Source organism: Aphelocoma coerulescens, chromosome 14 (assembly GCF_041296385.1).
Source record: "Aphelocoma coerulescens isolate FSJ_1873_10779 chromosome 14, UR_Acoe_1.0, whole genome shotgun sequence".
Taxonomy (NCBI): domain Eukaryota; kingdom Metazoa; phylum Chordata; class Aves; order Passeriformes; family Corvidae; genus Aphelocoma; species Aphelocoma coerulescens.
Window position 1 is genome coordinate 15458048 of NC_091028.1, and position 19820 is coordinate 15477867.

A 19820-nucleotide genomic window follows, 5' to 3' on the forward strand; every position below is an offset into this window, starting at 1 on the left:
TGCGGTTGTCGCACGATGGTTTGGCCTGGCTGTTCTCCAGATGCATCATCATGGTGTTAACATGCAAGCGTGCGGCTTCAGTGAATTCACAGCTTCTGCTACACGGAATTTTTCGTGCTGTAAATTGCAATCAGAAATGAGTTCAATATTCATGTTTCTCACGGCTGCTTTAATCATTTAATTGGTGCCACCTATGAGAGTATTACAAAACTGAATGTTAACGGTTTCATGATTATTTTTTTTAAAGGCAACAAAATAAATAGCATGTTTAATTTGTACATTAATGCAAAAAGAGGTTTTATGAAGTATGGAGGGTTTAACATATTAGACTGTTGGACTCACAGACTCTGTGTCTTTGAAGTGCTGATTTCAATGATCTCTGCAGATACAAGGATTTGTGTAGACAGAGGGAGTAAGATTTGCATATTAACACATATTTGGACGGTGGGGTCTAAAAGCCCAGCACAAGATACCTGCAAGAAGAGGATGGTCCGGGCAAATGTATTTTGCTTGAACTCTTAAAGTGCTTAATCTCTCATATTATTAAAGTGCATAATGTATTGATATTCCTGGTATACTAGGGTGTATCATAATAAATTTGAATTTCTTGTGTTTGTATCCTTTTTGAAAAAGTAAGTGTAGGGAAAACTAACTGGCAGAATTACAGTGTGACATAATCCAGTGATAATGGCACTATAAAGTTTAATGGAGTCACTGAGTTTAAAGTATACTGGAGATTTTAAATTTCTGGCTGTTTTCAAGCATGCCTTAGCTGTGGTTTTGAAGATAGTCTTGTACTTCTTAGTAAATTATTTTCTTGCTATGTGTAATTAGCTCTTCTGCTAAAAATTCATCTATAATCTTCCACTATACAAAATAACTGGTTTTAATGTTTTTCAAGCAGCACAAATAATTTATTCAACTTCGAAGGGCACGCATATATGAGCATCTGAGTTGATGTGCAGAGAGGAACAGTAGTTACTCTTAACTGCTGCTTAATTGAGCTTGTCTTCATGCCAGTGTCAGCTCCAATTAGCAGGAAAATACTCATGTTGCAAACCAGCACTGAAATATTTGGAGAGTTACAGCGCACATTAGCCAAGCAATTACCAGCACCAGCAGTGCTGCTTCTGTACCCTGCACTGCTGGCCTGTGTTTAAAGAACAGTGGCCGACAACAATGTTCCACTTGTAGATGGTATAAGGGCAAGATATAAGGAAAACTCTGCTGTTAACTCAGGGATATCAGCCATTCTCACAGCTCACAGAAAACTGGATGAAAAATGGCTAAGATGATGGGGAAGGGTTTAAAATGGAACTCTTGCCGTGTTGGCAGAACGTGTCCAAGGCCCCTCTTGAGGGTAGCTGTTAAGAGACTGTGCTAGATTTCATGTTGGATGGTTGTAATTCCCATTTGTGGAGGAATGTGATGGAAGGCTCTTTCAGGATGTAGTGATGACTGAGTGGGAGGCAAATGCATGCAGGCTTAGAGGAATTGGGAGTATCTCACCTGCTGTGTTCAGCTCTTCAGGGAGTTTGATTCTGAATGGTGGAAAAGTGGTGGAGGTGTTTGGATTCAAGATTTTGAATCTTGAATTTTTTTTTTTCAAATCTTCTTAAGAAAATTTGGGTTTATAGAGCCTTTACTGCTCTGGGAGCTCTGTGCAGTGCTTTCATGCAAAAGTTAGAATATCTCAGGGATCTCAGGACTACATTTTTCATAACTTTCAGAGGCAAAAGGAGCCTGTAAAGTTCCTCGTTGGTTCCACAACTGAATCTCCTTGATCACAGCTTGGCACAATACTGAAAGGGGCTGTTTCTGTTTCCTCTTTGCTGGGGGAGGAGAGGGAGGAGGGAATTCTGTCTCCAAGCACCAGCTATGCTGTAACTGGGGCAACCAAGCTGAGGACTGAAAGGCAGAGTGTCAGAGAAGTTCACCAAGCGGCGACAGGCAGAGGGACTGGTACCAAGAGTGCCTGCAGGTAGTACCTGCCCTTACCCTGCTCACCTGTGCTTCCTGTGGATGTGTGAGGCATGCTGGGCATCTCTCTCTTTCTCTTTTCCCATTCCTTTTGACATGGGCTTATTCTCCTTGGCAATTAATGTGTGGTTCTGCTGTAAACCACAGCTGGGGGGCCCAGAGTCCCTGGGAACAGGCAGCAGGGAGGAAACTGGTTTTGGAGAAAGCAGAAAGAGCAGGATAGAAGAAAGTCTTGCTTGAAGGACATCTGGGGGGAGTTAGAAAGATTAAGGTGAAAAGTGAGCTTGGGAGGAATGAAGAAAAAAGATCATGGAGATTTGGTGGGAGAGAAAGCTTACTGTTGTAAACAGGGAATGGGAGAGCTGGGATTTTTCTTCTTCCTGGCATCTGGGATGATTGACACCTTGTGTAGTACCTGAAATGAGTCTCTCATTCTTTTTCAGTGCATGTAACAACAAGGATGTTCACACTGCTGGGGAGGCCTAAAGAATTCTAAGGAAACAAAAAAAGCAAAGCTAAACAAAGCCAACACAGAGCCCAAGTCTCCTGAGGGTAAGTTACTTCTGCAGGGACTGTGAAAGATCAATAACTTTGTCAAAACTTCAGATGAAATTGGCCATTACTGGTGGTTAGTGGTTTGACATTGGAAGAACTCTTATTAAAAAACACATGTTCTTGTTGAATATTCTTTGGACTTAATCCTTTATAATGTACTTCTTTTTAAGGATTTCTTTGTTCAAATATTTAGGTGTTTGAAAGGTTAGTTGGCATGTAAGTCAGGAGTTGTTTCAGGATGAACAATGGCTTTTTAAATGACTCTTGTACCTTTAAGAATGAATTAATGGGTGTTCTAATAAACTGTATCATTTATTCATTTTTAAAGTACCCTGAGGCTGAATCCTTTAGTCATTAATCAAGAGGAATTCCTACTCTCTTCAATAAGTTGTCTGGCAGTGATAATGTCTTTATTTCTCTGTGTGTGTGTGTGCAGGCATGCTGGGGAATACCAAGGAGGTAAATCAAATCAGTCCTTTTTCAACTTTTATTTCTAAATGGGCTCTACTTTGATATTGAGGAGGGCACAGTTTTGTCTGCTAGAAAACTAGATTCCAGCAGCCTAGTTTTTCAGTGACAAGTAAGGAAAGTTGTCATTCAAAAGCATCTTAAAACACTGTGAGGCTAAATAATTCTGAGAAAATATCCTGACAGAACTTTGTATGGAGTCCTGGAAGGCCATCTCAAAGTATTACCACCTTGAAGAGGTGGAACATAATCCTAAAGCATATCAGATATCCTGACATTTGTTGTAAAACACTTTGCAGAGTACTTGTGAGCAGTTTGTTCTTCCAGCAGCATCCTGGCAGTAGCTTCTCCTGGAACTGAGTCATTACAGACATGAAGAAAATGTAGTGGGTCTTTTTTTTATCCCCAGTAAATTGGTTCACACAACTTGGACTGTTTCACTGTCATTTTGGCAGTCTGGTAGGATTTAATATTCTAATATCCAGAGTTTATACCATTACAAACTCCATGTGGAGTTTTTGGTATAACTTAAAATATTCAAATAATTTTAATAGTTTTCAGGGATATAACAATAAGGATTTTTTTGGGGTTTTTTTAACTGACATTTACTGGTATTTAGAGGTTTTATCAAATGACTGCAAAAAACATGTTTTGCTGAGGAACCCACCCCAAAGAACGGCTGTTTCCTTAACATTTGAAAAGCTGCCATATGTAATTTTCAACTTGTAATGAAAACTGAGGGACTCTTCCTTCTTCATGAATCTTTTTGGAAACAGAGCATTTCATAAGCATCTTTGAAGCTGTTTTTCATTTCTCTCCAGTCACAAACCAATTCCATCTGCAATATGAGTCGTCCAAAACGGTCACTGAAATTACCATTCCTACTCACACCTGCACCTGCTGCTGCTTCAGATGCACCTTCAGACCTGCATGAGGTATGTGCTGTCAGGGTATGCACACATTCCATGTGCTAGCAAATTCCCATCCTTTGCAATGTGGTTTAGTGGCCATGGTGGTACTGGGTCAAAGGTTGGACTTGATGGCCTTGGAGGTCTTTTCCAACCTTAATCATTCAATGGTTCCAAGCACATTCATGATTGCACCTCATGTACTTTTATCTCTGAGGGTGTTTTGAGACCTGCATCTCATGTGCCTGTGAGCTATCTCAGTAAAGTTTAGACATCAGGAGTGATGAAAAGTCCATCAATAGATACCAAGTCACCTGAGAAAACATGGAATGAACAGACAGAAGAAATGCATTACAAATCCTTACTGATATGAGAGAAAGACAAGAGCTGAATTTGTTAACTTGTACTATTGTTCAACTATTACAAGGATTGAGTGTTAAAAGTAGACAGGCCATTGACAAAGGCCTGAGAAATAGGAATTTTCTAAATCTAAGCAAATATAAGGAGAAGAAAAGAAGCAAGATAGAGATGTGGGGGAGTAGAAAGAATGAGATAATGTAGTGTCTTCTCTTATTTATAAAAAATACCTTGATTATGCAAAAAAAAAGCCTGAGTGTTACTGAAGTGTTGCGTAAAATTATCCTTATAAACGTGCAGAGCATTGTGATCTAAAAATAGGTTGGTGGTCAAATGTATGTCAGACCTATGTCTTTCTTTTTATACTAATTGAGGTTTAATCCTGTTCTAGTCCTAAGAAGTCTTTTTAAATTACTGTGCCGTGTAAAATTTTGCTTTTGTTTTTCTGATTTCAGCTTCTCCGTGAGAAAAGCTGTTATCCTCCTTTGATGCAAGAGTCATCATGGACTTTGGCAGCTCCATTCAAGGAACAGAAACACTACCGAAACCCAAGTGACTCCATAGCTAATAACTACACTCTTACTGCACAGGATTTAAAATTGAAAAATATGCAAAAATTCAAGTCGTTTTCAGTGATAGAGTTATCACAGGCTTCACCGTGTATCCGTATTTGAATGTGTTTATAAGTTTAGGCTTGCTTGTTCTATGTGTTTTTATCTCTAATTCTTTATCTGCCAAAGTGTCATCCCTGGAAGAAATCACTTATCCCTAGTAAGCACTTACAAGCTTGTCACCTCAGAGTCAGTACAGACAAATTTGCCCAAGCATGCATAACTTCAATAAATGAAAGGCCAGTTTCAGATTAACTAGTTAGGTTCATCCTTCCATATAATCATGTGCAATGCTTCTCTGTGACATTGTATTTTTTTTTTCTTATTTCATTATCTGATTAATTATCTTAGCTCTGTTTTTCACCAATATGAAATAATATCTTCTTGAACAATATTTCTGTATGTGATTTTTCTTAACTGGTATCGAAAGCCGCTGGGAGAAAGCGGCGCTGGAGTTCTGACAGGTAACGTAGTGAAATGTTGTAAAGATACAGATTATTGCAGTCAGTCTAGTTTAGTTGTGATTTTATAGTTCTTTTTACCTGAATGCTGTGTTAAGCATCCAAGCATGAAATGTTAAGTCCCTACAAAAAAATATATGTGCATCAATGCTGGCTTTGGTGTCACAAGATTTTGGTGAGATAATCCATGAAAATACATGGAGATCTTGGGTAACCTAGATAACTGTGCTAGTAGGTTTGACTGATAGAACTGCTCATAAAATACTGCTTGTCTGAGTGATACTGGGCAGTTGTAAGGTTTGCATGATTGCATCCTTTATGTTATAGTATATTGTATTATACAATTTTAATGAGAGTTTTTTTTATTGAATAATTGAAATACTTCCATAGGTCATACTTATCCTCAGTGCAGCACAAGTAGTTTATATAATCCTTGTCACCTGTCCTTAAACATTACTGCTTCTTTATCCTCTAAACTTTTATTCCTTTTTTTCAAAAGTACTTTGTTAAAGAGTTTGAAACCCATTTCACTGAGTGTACCTGCTCATACACCAGAACTGCATGTCATAAATTACACAGACAACCAGCCACTGACCCCAGAAGAACAATTTGCTCTCATGGATTTACATGAGAAGGACATAAATAAGCGAGAAAAGCCACCTTCAAGTGATGATATAGAGGTATTTCTAGAACTTCTTTTTAAGATGGAAGTAGCAGCAGTAATAATCTGCAATGTATCTGGAAATTGCTTACTAAAAAGTAGCTGAGAAAAGCAGGCAGTACATGAGGATTAGGAGATGTAAATATTCAATATAGCAAAGTGCTGTTAAATGTTGTCAACTCCTTATTTGTTTGTAGCTAGTCTGATTTTTGTTGTAAAGGATTTGCAAGTTAAGTATCTTCCCAAATTCTTAACCTCTCATGTTATTCTCTAGTACTTTCTTGATCAGTAATTTAATATGCTGCACTGGGTCCTAGTGGTTGATATGCTTACATCAACACAGATGGAACTATTGTAAAGATGTCAGTGCTTTAAAAGGAACAGACATAGATAGCCAAAATCCTTTATATTCCAACACCTTTCAATTACAGAAAAGGCTCAAGTGATAGAAAAGCTAAAAGTACTTTGTAGTAATTAATTACCTGTCAGAAAATTCATGCAGTAACCGTAATCTTTTAAACATTTTTTAGCGGTACTGTCACTACATCTACAATGGAGTGCAGGAGGACATGCTGGCACCTCAGGATAAGGAAGTGGTGAATAAAATTTTAAAACATATTCCAACTCACATTCTTCCTAGCCCAGAGCTGGAGAAATTCCTTGCAGGTTTAAAAGAAGAGATTCAGACAGACTATCGTATCGGCCTCATGAAAGGCATTGGTAAGACTCACAATCTCTGGGTGGTTCCAAGTATGTAGACATTTCCTGCACTTTGAAAGCGAGTCTCCATTCTATTCTTAGCACCTATGGAGAATTCCTTTGGGGTCAGTAGAACTACAGTAGATCTCTGAGACAAAATAACCTGTGATCGTGCTATGTCATTCCAATTTCAGCAAATATCTACTTCTGAAACCTTACATCCCATCATCCCATCAGGAATGAAAAATTGTTTTTCCTGCCTCTCATTTTTAGAATCAGGACCAATTCTCTTCTTTTTCTTTTTTTTTTTTTTTTTTCCGAAATAATTTTAGAGTAAAATTTGTAATTTGGTTATTGTCCTGTATTTTTTGCTAAAAACATACAAGTAACTATGACTATGTTAGTTTTAAATGTGCAGACTTCTACAGCTTCCTGAACTATGAAGCTATAGTGGTTTTGGCTATACATGCAGTCTCACCTTGATACATATGATTTGTTCTAGTTGATTATGTCTTGTTGGACCCAGCTGAGAGGAAGAGACTCTCTATTCGAAGTACCCCACGCCCTTTCCCCCGGAGAATTGTCTGTGCACCAGTCCCATGGCACAGCTCTTACAAAGAAACAAAAAGCTGGAACGAAAGGAATCTGTTCATAGTGAATTCATTGATGCCCACTTTGCAAGAGCTCTGGCTTTCTCAGTAAGATGGCTTGTTCGTAGGACCTTACTGCAATTTAGCATGTTTTTATTTAATGATTTGGTTAGAGAGTGCATCTGCTGACTTCTCAACATATGCTACGGAGATCCTGGGGCAGCCACTAGAAAGAGTGGCAAAATATGTCTGTTTTCTAAATAATTCTAATTTTTCTGAGTCTCTAAGAATTTCAGCATGAAATGATTGTTTCCTGCAGTCTCTGAATGAACATGTGTTACATGTCCATGGTGAAAAATGGATAAATTAATGCTGTGAAAAGATCATGCCCTTTGTTAAAAGATGCTATGCCTAAATTAAGATTCAATGCTCTAGTAAATGGTGATTTGGAATTTGCATCCTGGTTGTTGATATGACCAACATTAACTCTTAAAACTGAATATCTCTCAAATGTCTGTAGTTGAAATTTGCCCTGGGGACATTTGAAAATTGAGATGTGTAATCTTAGGAAGTTAAATATGGTAGTTAGTAATTCTGAGAGCTGGTTTTGCATTTAAGAAACATTTGCAGGCACTTAAGCTTGTATGTTACAGACTGTGATATATGCCATGCTGCTGAAATTTCATTTTTTTCCCCATAGAGTAGGCAGGATAGCTACTTATTAATATGTAATAGAAGCAGCAGGTGTCATTCTGTATGTTCTTTAATGACTGGATACACCAATGAATCTTGGAAAAGCACAAGACAATTTTAGCAAAGAATTAAGAGTTTGAAATACAGCAAGTACAAATAAAATTTTTGAAACCCTTTGTTTGTTGATAGCAGAAACCCAGTCAGAAGTGCACTTATTGGACAGCTTAGCAATGGAATGATATTTATAAATGAAATTATATTTTTAGTGTTTATGATACATTTGAAGCCTTCCTGACTATATTTCATGGATTTTTTTTTTTTTTTTAAACAGTATTGTGTAAAGATCTCCTCTGTCTCCCTGCCCTAGGTACAGCCATCTCCGGTTTGTTCGCACCGCAGAGGTGCTTTGTGGAAACCTGCCACTGCTGCCTGCCGAGCTTGAGGACATCGTTCGAAGGCACTGTGTGGAAGCTCGTGATGTCCTTCAGAACAAGTCAGTGCCAGCTGTGATAGCTGTACATAAATAGAGTATTTTAGGGTCTGACTGACATGAAGGCCCCTTTTAAAAACAGACCTTAGGCTGAGATGACACTAGGCCCAACCACAAGGCTGCCAAAACAAAGGGTGAATAGCCCTGAGTGGAATAAACATCTGGATACTGTCAGAGCCTTTGGAAATGCAACAGTGCTTGTACAAGAACAAATGGTAATAAACTATGAATAAACGTAGACAGGAAATCCAGAGGTTTCTAACCATGACAGAAGTGGAGTCTATATCTGTAAAAATGGTGATGGAAATTTCTTTTTTTGTTGTGGAAATCAGTCAATTTAGGAAAGAGATGATATGAGGCACATGATAGAAGGTGTTTTCATTCTGCCACCTGAGATATCTTCCAAACTTGTTTCTTGTTTAATGCTAATAATTGAATATTGTTTCATAGTCAATAAAACAATATAATTGACTATTATTTTGTCTATTACTATTAATTTAAACTAATCATAGTGGTCTATTGTAACAAGTATCCTTAGATTTAAAACTCAGGTTTCTCTAAGTCCTGGAAGGTACAGTTTTGTTTGATATCTAGTTGTCAATTCTCTTCTAACCCTTTGGATTTTATTCATTCTTTGGGTAATTTCTGAGCTTAGATTTCATTGCAAGGAGCAAAGTAAGACTAACAAGCCTTTAAAAACTTTGTCTCTGTATTATTTCATTGTAGGTGGATCCCATCTTGTGCATCTGTTTTCATTGATCAGGGTAATAAGTGGCTTCATTTTGCTCCTGAAAAGGACTCTGATTCCTCTGAGAAAGTTGAAAGCTATTTCAGTTCCGTGGCAAGTCTGATGTCCTTACAATTGCGTGAGATGGTTATTAACTCCTTAGAAGATCTCCTTGCGCTTTTTATGGTTCACAAGGTATGTGCTGTCAAGTATATCTACAGTTTTCTGTCTTACTTGGAGATCATTTGTGTAGCCATAAAATCTAGCTCTCTTTGAAGGCTAAAATGTCCCAAATGGCTCTTGCCTCCATAAAAAATGGCTGTATCCTTTGAAGACTTGTGTATACTCAGTGGATTTTTTTCACTGTCAAGAATTGCTTACTTGAATGATCACTTGGGAGGTCTAGGGTAACAAGTAACAGTTTATATGAGTTCAACTCGGTCTTGAGTGAGTGTGCGTTTATTTTATTTTTATTTTAGTTTAATTTTTCTTGGTCTTAATGAGGCAAGAGTTACAGTACTTCTCTGAAAGCACATAAATAATCCCCTTTGAAGTCAAAAGTGTGCACAGTCACGTGTGTAATCCTTGCAGAGGTGATCTGTGTGTGTGGTGTCTCTGTCTACACCCAATGAGTGCCCTGTATTATTTCAAGTAATATATAGGATTATAATAATAAGCTTTACACCATGGGAGTTTTTACCACTGTTTTGGCTACCATAAAGCTGCTTCTTTGGTGAAAGGTTCACCCAGGACCTACCTTGATAAGACAAAATGAATAAATGTGGCAGGTTAAATACTGCATTGCAGAGGATCACACTTAATGCAATGTACTGGCAGACCTTGCACTAAGCCTTGCCACTAAGCCCTGCAACTGGATGATGATTGTGTTGCTGATGGTTGGGTTTTAAAATATTTTTTTTTGTTTTGTCTTGTGGGTTGGTTTGGGTGTGCTCTTTTATTTGCTTTGTTTTGTTTTTTGGGTTTTTTTTAATTGTTATAACATCTACATTGTGAGTCTAGTCATGCATTAGGACTCTGTTATTGTAAAGGCAATTTGGAGATAGTGCAGTTCTTACTGACCATACAAGGCAATTAAAACTAGATTCTAGATTTTATTTTGGATAGATATCATTGATTAAATTTTTTAGGAATTTTGTTCAGTACGATAATTAGTGCTTTACTTCTGTTACTTAAGAGAAAAATCAAGGCAATTAGGCTTAAATCCAGTTTCTTAATTCCAGCTTCTATAGATTGATTTAGGAGTCAGCACCATAAGATCTTGTTTGGAACATCAGGTTTTGTATAAAAATCAGGGGAGATGATCTCACTGGTGTTGTGTGATAAGGATGTTTGGGGAGTTTGAACAGTTTAGAAATTATTATTCTTATAGCTCACTTCTTTGTTCTGTAAATTTTTCCTTCTTTCCCCTAAGGATGGAAATGATTTTAAAGAACCATATCAAGGAGTGCAGTTCTTCCTGTCTCAGGTACTCACAGTCAAACTCCGTGTGGAAGAACCTGATATTGTCTTTGAGCCACCTTTGAGAGCATGTTGGGCTTTAATCAGTCATTGCTTCCATGAGATCCTGAAGAGTGCTGAGGAACTCCCAAAGGTACTGGATAAGTTATAGCTGCATACAAAATACAATATTAATAAAAACTATCTGTAATATAGAAAGTTATGAATGAGGCTGAAGGCTGACAAATAGAAGATAAAGATGAGGATTGTGAATCATGAACTGTGTGAACTTTTTGATTATAGAAGATATTTTTCAGATTCAAGTTATATTGAAGGTGTGATTTTCATATTGTTTTCACAAGCAAACTGTGTGAGTAACCAAGTGTTAATTATGGATCAGAGCCTTTTCACATTGCACTGTTTTTACCAAATTATGATTTTTTTTTTACGTGGTGGGTGAATGGGTAATAGAATATATTTTTGCTATTCTGTGTCTTATTACAGTATTTGTAATGATTTCCTTTAGGTAGAAAAACTTCTATTTCCGAAATTAAAAAGACATGATCTCACTCTTAATACAGTCAAACCACATGAATCATTGTTTTCAGAGTATATAAACAAACTTGAGAAGATCTTTGAAAGCAACATACTTGGTCCAAAGAAGTAAGTTTTGGCTGGTAATGCTGTTGCCTTTCCAAACCCTCAGTTTCATAACACTGTCCATTTGACTGAAAAGAAAGTTTGGGTGTATTTGTTTCTTTCTATAGATAAACTTGGCATTGGAAACTTATGTTTGTTTTTGTGGTCTTCTGTGTTTAAGGTATTTAAATGTGTACAGGAAGTACAGCAATCTTTTGAACAACAATTCACGGCAAGATGTCACAAATTTCTTGGCTAAAAGTCCTTCTTTAGATGCTTTAACTGAGGTAATGTGTTACTGACAACTGCAGCATGTTCATACAGCAGCTAACACATCACAATGACTTCCTAATTTATTGCCTGAAGAACAAGTCACTTATTTTACCCTTGGGAATACCAGGGAGTGCTCAATTTACATAGCCCCTTACTGAGGGGCTGCTGTGCAAAGGTAGGAGGAGGTTTCTTTATGACCTTCTTCTATGAGTTTTGTTGTTCTTTCTCAGCAGAAAGGCTGCCCAGAGTGTTTGGTCAGTCTGCAGGTTGCTTGTCTTTTCAATGTCTTGTCATCAGTCAGCTTTGTCTACTCTTCTCCTTGCATCCCTGAGTTAGCATATGGCTAAATGCTTCCTCAGGCAGCTTGGGGTCTTCCCTGCTGTGGAAAGTTACTATGCAAAGCTTTCAGCCCTGGAATCTGTGGATAGGAGCAGAGCTCTGGAAAGATAAAAATTAGTCTTCCTTCTTCTGTTTGGAATAAATGATCCAATTTGATGGATGGCAACTATTAGTTTTGTCAGATTTTTCAGCTGTGGACTTTTAGGAAAAATAACAGATGTATTATTTTCTGTTTTTAGAAGATTGACAGCTTCACAGAACTGAAAAAAGAGATTGCTTCTATGGATGTCACTGTTCCTCTGGCCATGTTCTGTCTGGATGCTCTACAACTGAATGAGGAACTTTGCAATCGGACCCAAAACCTCAAAGACACACTGATTGAATTTGAAGTGATGGAAAATAGAGAGTTAAACCAAAGGTACCTGTTGTTTGTGTGGATGGTTATTGCTGTCTGCCTGGATTGATGCTGTATATCTGTGGATGAGATACTTTTATTCATCTGCTGGGTTTTCTAGTGCTGACCAGACAAGTGCAAGAAGGCCAGCCTGGCTGAACAGGGAGCTTTGGCTAGAACTCACAAAAAGGAAAAAAAAATTCAATTTATGAAGAAATTTAATATATTTGTTTCAAAGACAAAATCAATTTACCAGATCTTGCATCTCTCTTCGCTTACAATCCCAGTGATTTGCCTATTCTCTTTTTGTTGTAGAATTTGTGATGAGTATAACTTCATTGCAAAGAGAATGAGCGAGGTGCCTCAGAACACTGAACAGCTAGTGGAGTATGAGGCATTCTTAAAGAAATCCAGTGAAGTTACTGTTATTAAACTGAATAAGGAGCTCATCAAAGCAGCACGCAGACTGCAAATCCTCATGGACTATGCTGATCTCTCTCGTATGTCTAACTACAGAATATAACATTTCCATATGAGAATATTTATATAGATAATGGACTCTGCATGCCTAAATGTTGCATCTTCTAGGATGCTAATGGAAAGTTCCAAAAGAGACAGAAGGGAAATAAAAAGAATTCAATAGATGCCGAAAGGTACCAGTGCAGCAAGGAATGGTGGAGAAATGGCACACAGCATAGACAGGGCTTTTTAATGTGTTTTAAGTATTATCAAGTCAATGTCATGTAATCTGGCCAAATGATGTTACATCTGTATGTTAATAAATAAAAATTCTCCAGAGAAAAGCCATCCAAAAAGCCACGTGCCAAAGGCTCTATGACAGCATGTGGAAAGTGTGAGAACTTGCATCTCTGCAGCTGAGGATTAGATCAGAGCAGGCCTTTTGTTGTTTTGCTGTCATGGTTTGCTGTTCTTAGTTGGTACAAAGGCTGTTCTCTAAGACTGAAGTTACTTTTAGTTTGCATTTTTATTCAAAACAAAAATGTAGTTCCCAGATGCAGTCTGTTATTTGCTGCACCTAAAAAGAAGGACAGTTATATGAATGTAAACCTATTTTAGTGTCAGGATGATACTTTTTCCTTAAGCAGAACACACTCTTGGATCAGACAGTGATAGAAGTAACAAGGATATGTCATGTTTATTAGACTTAATTTATGATAAAAAATAGGATGCCTATGGAAGCCAGGACAATTTTCTGTCACATTTTGGGCTGGAGTGTTTGCAATTGCAGTATTTCATAGTTACATATTCTCTGTAGCTGGGTTTATAAGCATGTGTCCTACATCAGTTGTAATAAGCTAAGTGCACTGAACAAACAGACAAATATGAAGATGGAGATGCCTGCTCATCTTGTAGTTGTGATGCTCTAGCTTTTGTGAATAATTCAGCATTTACAGATTGAGGACTAGAAATGGTTTAAACATTTATCCATCATATGTAGGTATAATATACACTTAGTTGGGAGTGGTCTGTCACTGTGTGTAGTTAAATGGAACTGATAATCTGGAATAGCTGTTCTTACTAACTGTCTTGCCTAACTAACATCTTATTTAGAGAAGTTCACATTCTTAACTTGTTTTTACAGTTTTGCCATCAATCAGAATTGTTTTCGGAAAGAGTTTCTTTTCAGTGAAGATAATTCAGCCACCAGCTTCTTTGTTTATTCCTAAACATAGTTTAACTATTTTTCTTGTTGGTAGCCATTCTAATATATAATAACCATTCAATTAATTCATTGGTTAAAAGGTATTTTCTTAAAGATGGCTATATATTTTTTATTTTAGATGATGACATAAACCTGAATAGCACAGTTTTCCACTGGCCTGATGAGATTACGAAAATATTTGAAAGCAGTAAAAATATGTTGACTGACAGGAGGATTCAGGTAGAGAGGGCGTTGATTGAAAGGTATGGTGTTAAGTAATTTTTTTTCACTGGGTATTTTTAAAGAACAGAACAGAAAAATCTCACTATCAGTTGAAGGGAGATAATGTCAAAGAAGGAAAACTTAGAAGGAAGCTGAGAAAGTAAGGAATAAACCTAGTTTACAGTATTATGGATATTTCTGAAAAACACTGTTGATGAGGGTTGATTAGAGTACCTCTCTACTTAAATAGTTCTGAAAGGAGGAATGGAGGATTGGTCCAGAATATTCATAATTTTATGTTGTTATATTGGTTAGTACACGTAGTTTTGTTACATTGTTTTCATTCTTCCTTTATTTTCTCCAGGTAGTAAAGGTAGCAAATATAAGTAAAGTAAGTAATTTGTGAGATTTGAAAATGAGCCTTGAATTCCAATCCCATGAACTGATAGAACTGATTAGTGAGCTTTCACTGGCATCTGTGTTTACACTAGTACTGAGATCAGATTTCATGTGACAGTGCCTGTTGTAATTAATAAAATAACTGAAACCTGAAAAGGAATGAAACACAATATCATATTACCTTAACTATCTTTACCTCAGGTGTTCTCAGTTTAAGAAAACTCTTGAACTTTATAATAAAGAACTAGAAAGCTTCAAAAGGCGTGGGGATATCGTGACCGTGGAAGAATTGAGGAAGAATGCTGGGAAATTTGAAGAGTTAAATAAGAATATAGATAATGCACTAACAGAATTTGAGGTTAGTATTTATTAATCAAGTGTGGAGTGGGTTACAATGTGCTGGATGACCAAAAGTTTGGTTCCTGCACCTGATATTTTTTCTGGGGGTTCTGACCGTGTATTGTTAAGGTGGCTTTAAAATTTCCAGATGCACAAAGATGTGGCAAATATCTTCTTGTCCCTGTCTGCTGATTTGTCCCAACTACTGAGTTGAAGAGCAAATTTTTTGCGAAAAAAATGTTAGGGAGTTTTTAAAATTGAAATACTGCATTTCAGTGTTTCCAAGCAGTCAGTAGTAGCAAGATGCTATCTACAGAAAACAATTCTTCTGGCAGAGTTGGCAGAGGCAGAATGTGAGGGAGCTGGCATTTTCCCTGAATCGTGGTTTGTGCACTGGAGGTCTGTTTTCAGTCCCTCTGCTTGTTTTCTAATTAAACCCAAATGTTTTTCAACTGTTTGTATCATTTCCATTTAATGCTGATAGGCATTAAATATGCATTTTAACACAACAGGAATTTCAAATGCTAGGAAACAAACTGGAGACCAAGATCCCTAGATTCTATTCAGGGCTCTCTTTCCAATCTCCTGTATCATTCTAAGTTGAACAGTTTATTTTAGCTGTGACTCTGCTGGGAAATGAGAAGGGTTGTCTTTGAGAGATCTCACAGGCATTGTGAGGCTTAATCAAGCTTCTAAAACACAGTGAGACAATAAGATTTCTCCATATATGAAGCCTTAGGGGTCAAGATTTTAATTAAGTCAAAAGAAAAAATGGAACCAATTAAATGAGTTTAGAATTTAGATAAACTGGTAGTCCTACACACCAATACTATTAATCGGATTTAAAGGCATCTAGTATATTTAATTAATTAGTGTGAGTTTACAGCACTGATGTGCTGTTATAGGTAGATCAGAACAAGTAATTAAGCCTCAATTTCTTAATACATGATCACAATGAGAGGTGTAGCCACACAATTTCAATGACATGACTATTAGCTCAGTGAATACATGAATTTAAATATTATCTTGGAATATGAATTTTAATATTTTTTCTGCTTGCAGCTCATATTGAATTATTACAAGTTTTATGGAAGGCCTGTTGGCATTATGAAAGCACAAACTCAGGACTCAATCTGAATTCAGTGTCTGCATTTCAGACAGCATTTCTCTGGGCTTCACCTCCCTACCTGTAAAATGAAGACAAGACTTTTTTTTAAATCTAAATCTTTGCATGTTGGTTTTTATTGTAGAATCTTTAGGACAAAGACAATGCCTTACCGTGGATAAGCAGAGCAATTAACTCCTGTTTTGGTGGGAGCTCCCAGATAATTCTGTAAAAGAAAAAAACCTAATCACAAGTTTAAAAAAATTCCAGCAAGCCTCTCTAACTGAGGAGATTACATTCAGATTTCACAGTGGATTGGAAACTTGTGAGCCTTGTTTTTACTGAATGCCATAGTACATTATGTTATTCTAAAATGGATTTGGATTTCTAAAATTATTTGAGGAGGAAAAGATACCCACAAATGCTGGGTTAACAGTTGGACTTGATGATCTTAGAATCATTTAGGTTGGACTAGACCTCTATGGTTCCATGAAATAACCAGGGGAAGAACACCATTTACCTTATGTACCTAAAATCCATAGGCCTATATCTACAGATCTGTCTGGCTTTAAGACATGTAAAATAATTGTGTTCAATATTATCTGTTTAAAAGTTTAAACAACAATAGGAATTTTTGATGGAAATAATATACATTTTTTTTCCTCTAAAGGCTATTAATTTTGAGGAAGATTTGCTTGAGAGGGAGAAGACTCAATTTCCTCTACTGCAATCTATAATTGCAACCAAAGAACCCTTTGAGCAGCTTTGGGTAACAGCATATAGCTTCCATACCAAATCTGAGGAATGGATGAATGGTGAGGCTTTGATGCTCATTTGATGAAACATGTTATTTACAGTTAATTAAGTAGAAGCTGAAAGAGTTGATCAGTGGTGAGAAAATAATTTTTAAGAAATAAATGCTGTGAAGCAGTGTGAAATAGAGTTACTGACTTGGATTTTGCATTAAGATAATTTTTTGTAACACAATTGATTTTCAGTTAGAGGACAATGATTAAAAATAGCTGTAATTAAACCACCCTGGGAATCTCCTTTGTGCTGATGTGCCTGCTGCACTTTTTTATGCTGTTGTATTCAGGACCTCTTCAGCAACTGAATGCTGATGAAATTAGTGAAGAAGTTGGAAATATGTGGAGGACCATGTACAAGCTCAGTAAGAGCTTCCCAGATGTGCCCGTGCCCAGGCGCATGGCAGAATCCATGAAATACAAGCTTGATAAATTTAAACAGCATCTTCCTGTCCTGTCAATTGCCTGCAATCGTGGAATGAAGGAGAGACACTGGGAGCAGGTACTTCAAACTCTGCTTTAACTGTGGAAATATTCTGCCACAGAAACTGACAGTCCAATATCTTTTATCCTGTGACATGATAGATCCAGTTCTGAAATTTGTAACACCACAGGCAGAAGCTTCTTTAAATTAATAATTTATGGCAGAAAAGCAAATTAGGGTGTTCACTAATACTTCATTAGAACTTGTTGCTTGCTGTTTGAAAGGATTTCACAAAAATGCATCTTGATAATAGATTTATTTCTTACTTTATTTTCAGATTAGTCAAATTGTAGGATGCGAGATCAAACCAGATGCAAATACTAACCTTAAAAACATATTGGACTGTGGACTCTCAAAATTTATTGAACAGTAAGAAGCTTAATCTAGTCTCATTTTTTAAGACATTGAATTTCCTAGGTCAGATACCAAATATTAGTTCTTTTGGGGTTTTGTGTGCTTTTAGAACATGCTGTAAAATCAGCTGTATTTTATCAAGCAGTGAACTGTCAGTTGTTCTTGTAGCACAAAGGCATAAAAATCCAGTTGTGTTCCTAAACCACTTAATTTACTCACTCAGAATTTTGTCTGTATTTGTCTTCCAATTAATATCAATATGTCTAACTTGGTGAGGCTGAAAGTGGAAAAATATTCCTTGAAGAAAGAGTCTATGATATTATGAACAAATTATTATGAAAGGTAGTCTGATATGCAACTCTACCTGCAGCTGCTTTTTTTATGCTCTTCAGCTATGTTACAAAAACATTTCAAAGATATGTTTCATTTCAATTTAGACTAGAACCTGTTGGAGCAGCTGCAAGTAAGGAGTATTCCTTAGAGAAATCAATAGAGAAGATGAAATCGGAGTGGGTCGATGTGCAGTTCGGTTTGGTGAAGTACAGGGATACTGTAAGTAAACACCAAATCAATATATATATATCTGAAAATAATTACTTTGATTCTGAATACCACTTGAGAAATACAGGAGGGACGTTGCTGCTGATTATTGTGGCACAATGGAAAGTTGTATCTTAGCCCAGGGCTGGGCAGATGTCTCTGTTATTATATATCTTTTTATTTGGACTTTAGTATCTGGACAGCTTGTGATCTCACATACTTATCCTAACAAATATGTAGGCCTGAGGACTTCTCCAGTATTGTATGGAAAGCTGGACAGTAGCAAAATTTTAACTTGCTCAGAAGAAACAAGAATCACAGTGCAAAAGACTGAGTCAGAAGGCACCAGCTTCCAATTCACAAAACAATCTGTCTCTGGACCTTTGAAACAGAGGTGTACAGAGGAGATACCATTTGATATCTTCACACATTTGCAGCCTTTCTCAATTCCTTGCTGCTTCAACCATCATAGAGAAGGGGGAAACAGGAAGCTGAATGAGTGGTGAAATAAAGTGACTGCCATTTGACTTACCAAAGTGTGATGTATTTACAGGACACCAACATCCTGTCAGCAGTGGATGACATCCAGCTTTTGCTGGATGATCACATTGTTAAGACTCAGACAGTATGTGGCTCTCCCTTCATCAAGCCAATAGAAGCTGAATGTGTGGTAAGGAAAGGCCAGTGTGACTGAGCTTGCATGTCTCATAGTATGCTTTCCCCAAGTGCTGCAAGGTATTTTGACATGATAAGACATTACAGAGTTGTTAACTAAGAGCACATTTTAATACTTCTTGATTTATTCTTGTAATTCTGCTTAACTACTAATTTTTCTTAACTACTAAATGTTTTCATTGCAGGCTTGGAAAGATAAGCTGTGTTTAATGCAAGACATTATAGACAGCTGGTTAAAATGTCAGGCAACGTGGTTGTATTTGGAACCAATTTTTAGTTCAGAAGACATTATAGCTCAAATGCCTGAAGAGGGCAGAAAGTTTAAGATTGTGGATTCATACTGGAAAAACATCATGACAGAAGTGGTAAGTGCTAACATTTCATAAGTTGTGTATTTCTATGCACATCTGGTAACATGATTATTAATGTCATGTGCATATACTGTTCTCTTCTTCTGCTGTAGGATACTTGTATCCATGGAGTGGAAAAACCTTCATTAAAGTCCAACAAATTGTAGTCTTGCAGTAAAAGTGGTAGATTACATCATTATTGCACTGAGATTTCTATAAAGGCTGGGTATTGAAGGGACAAGGAACATGAATTCTAAATTTTCTAGCTTTTTTGTTTCTAAATGGTCAGAATTAGGTAGAAAGATGAATGATTTTTGCTTTCAGGATCTGCTTACGACTTCACTGACAATCTGTACAAAGCCTTGCCTGGATGCAATGAGAGTTTGCATCAGGCTTACAAAGTGTACACATTTTGGAGCAACTAAGTGGATTGTTTCTTCATGTGATTGTTTTCTAATATGTGATGACATGGTTATTCAAAACTTAAGTGAATATGGACTGTCATGGTAGTGTGTCAGGTTAAGATAATGGGGATAGGAAGTGCAATTTGGTAACCTGTTCAATTCCCTGTAAATCAGAA

General features: G+C 36.9%; 1 protein-coding gene across 1 annotated transcript in view; it reads left to right on the forward strand.

Moving 5' to 3' along the window:
- The first annotated feature begins 2973 nt into the window (after positions 1 to 2973).
- The window catches only part of DNAH3 (dynein axonemal heavy chain 3), a 56221-nt gene continuing 39374 nt past the window's right edge, over positions 2974 to 19820 (forward strand). Inside the window, exons 1-22 of the mRNA XM_069029937.1 lie at positions 2974 to 2994; positions 3825 to 3938; positions 4724 to 4928; positions 5310 to 5343; positions 5840 to 6020; positions 6532 to 6721; positions 7203 to 7398; positions 8351 to 8476; positions 9200 to 9395; positions 10633 to 10812; positions 11185 to 11321; positions 11479 to 11584; positions 12149 to 12327; positions 12619 to 12803; positions 14106 to 14229; positions 14789 to 14945; positions 16702 to 16846; positions 17128 to 17339; positions 17599 to 17690; positions 18113 to 18227; positions 18769 to 18885; positions 19076 to 19255. Of these exons, the coding sequence (XP_068886038.1) occupies positions 2974 to 2994; positions 3825 to 3938; positions 4724 to 4928; positions 5310 to 5343; positions 5840 to 6020; positions 6532 to 6721; positions 7203 to 7398; positions 8351 to 8476; positions 9200 to 9395; positions 10633 to 10812; positions 11185 to 11321; positions 11479 to 11584; positions 12149 to 12327; positions 12619 to 12803; positions 14106 to 14229; positions 14789 to 14945; positions 16702 to 16846; positions 17128 to 17339; positions 17599 to 17690; positions 18113 to 18227; positions 18769 to 18885; positions 19076 to 19255 (3192 nt within the window). The remainder of the gene's footprint in view (positions 2995 to 3824; positions 3939 to 4723; positions 4929 to 5309; positions 5344 to 5839; positions 6021 to 6531; positions 6722 to 7202; positions 7399 to 8350; positions 8477 to 9199; positions 9396 to 10632; positions 10813 to 11184; positions 11322 to 11478; positions 11585 to 12148; positions 12328 to 12618; positions 12804 to 14105; positions 14230 to 14788; positions 14946 to 16701; positions 16847 to 17127; positions 17340 to 17598; positions 17691 to 18112; positions 18228 to 18768; positions 18886 to 19075; positions 19256 to 19820) is intronic.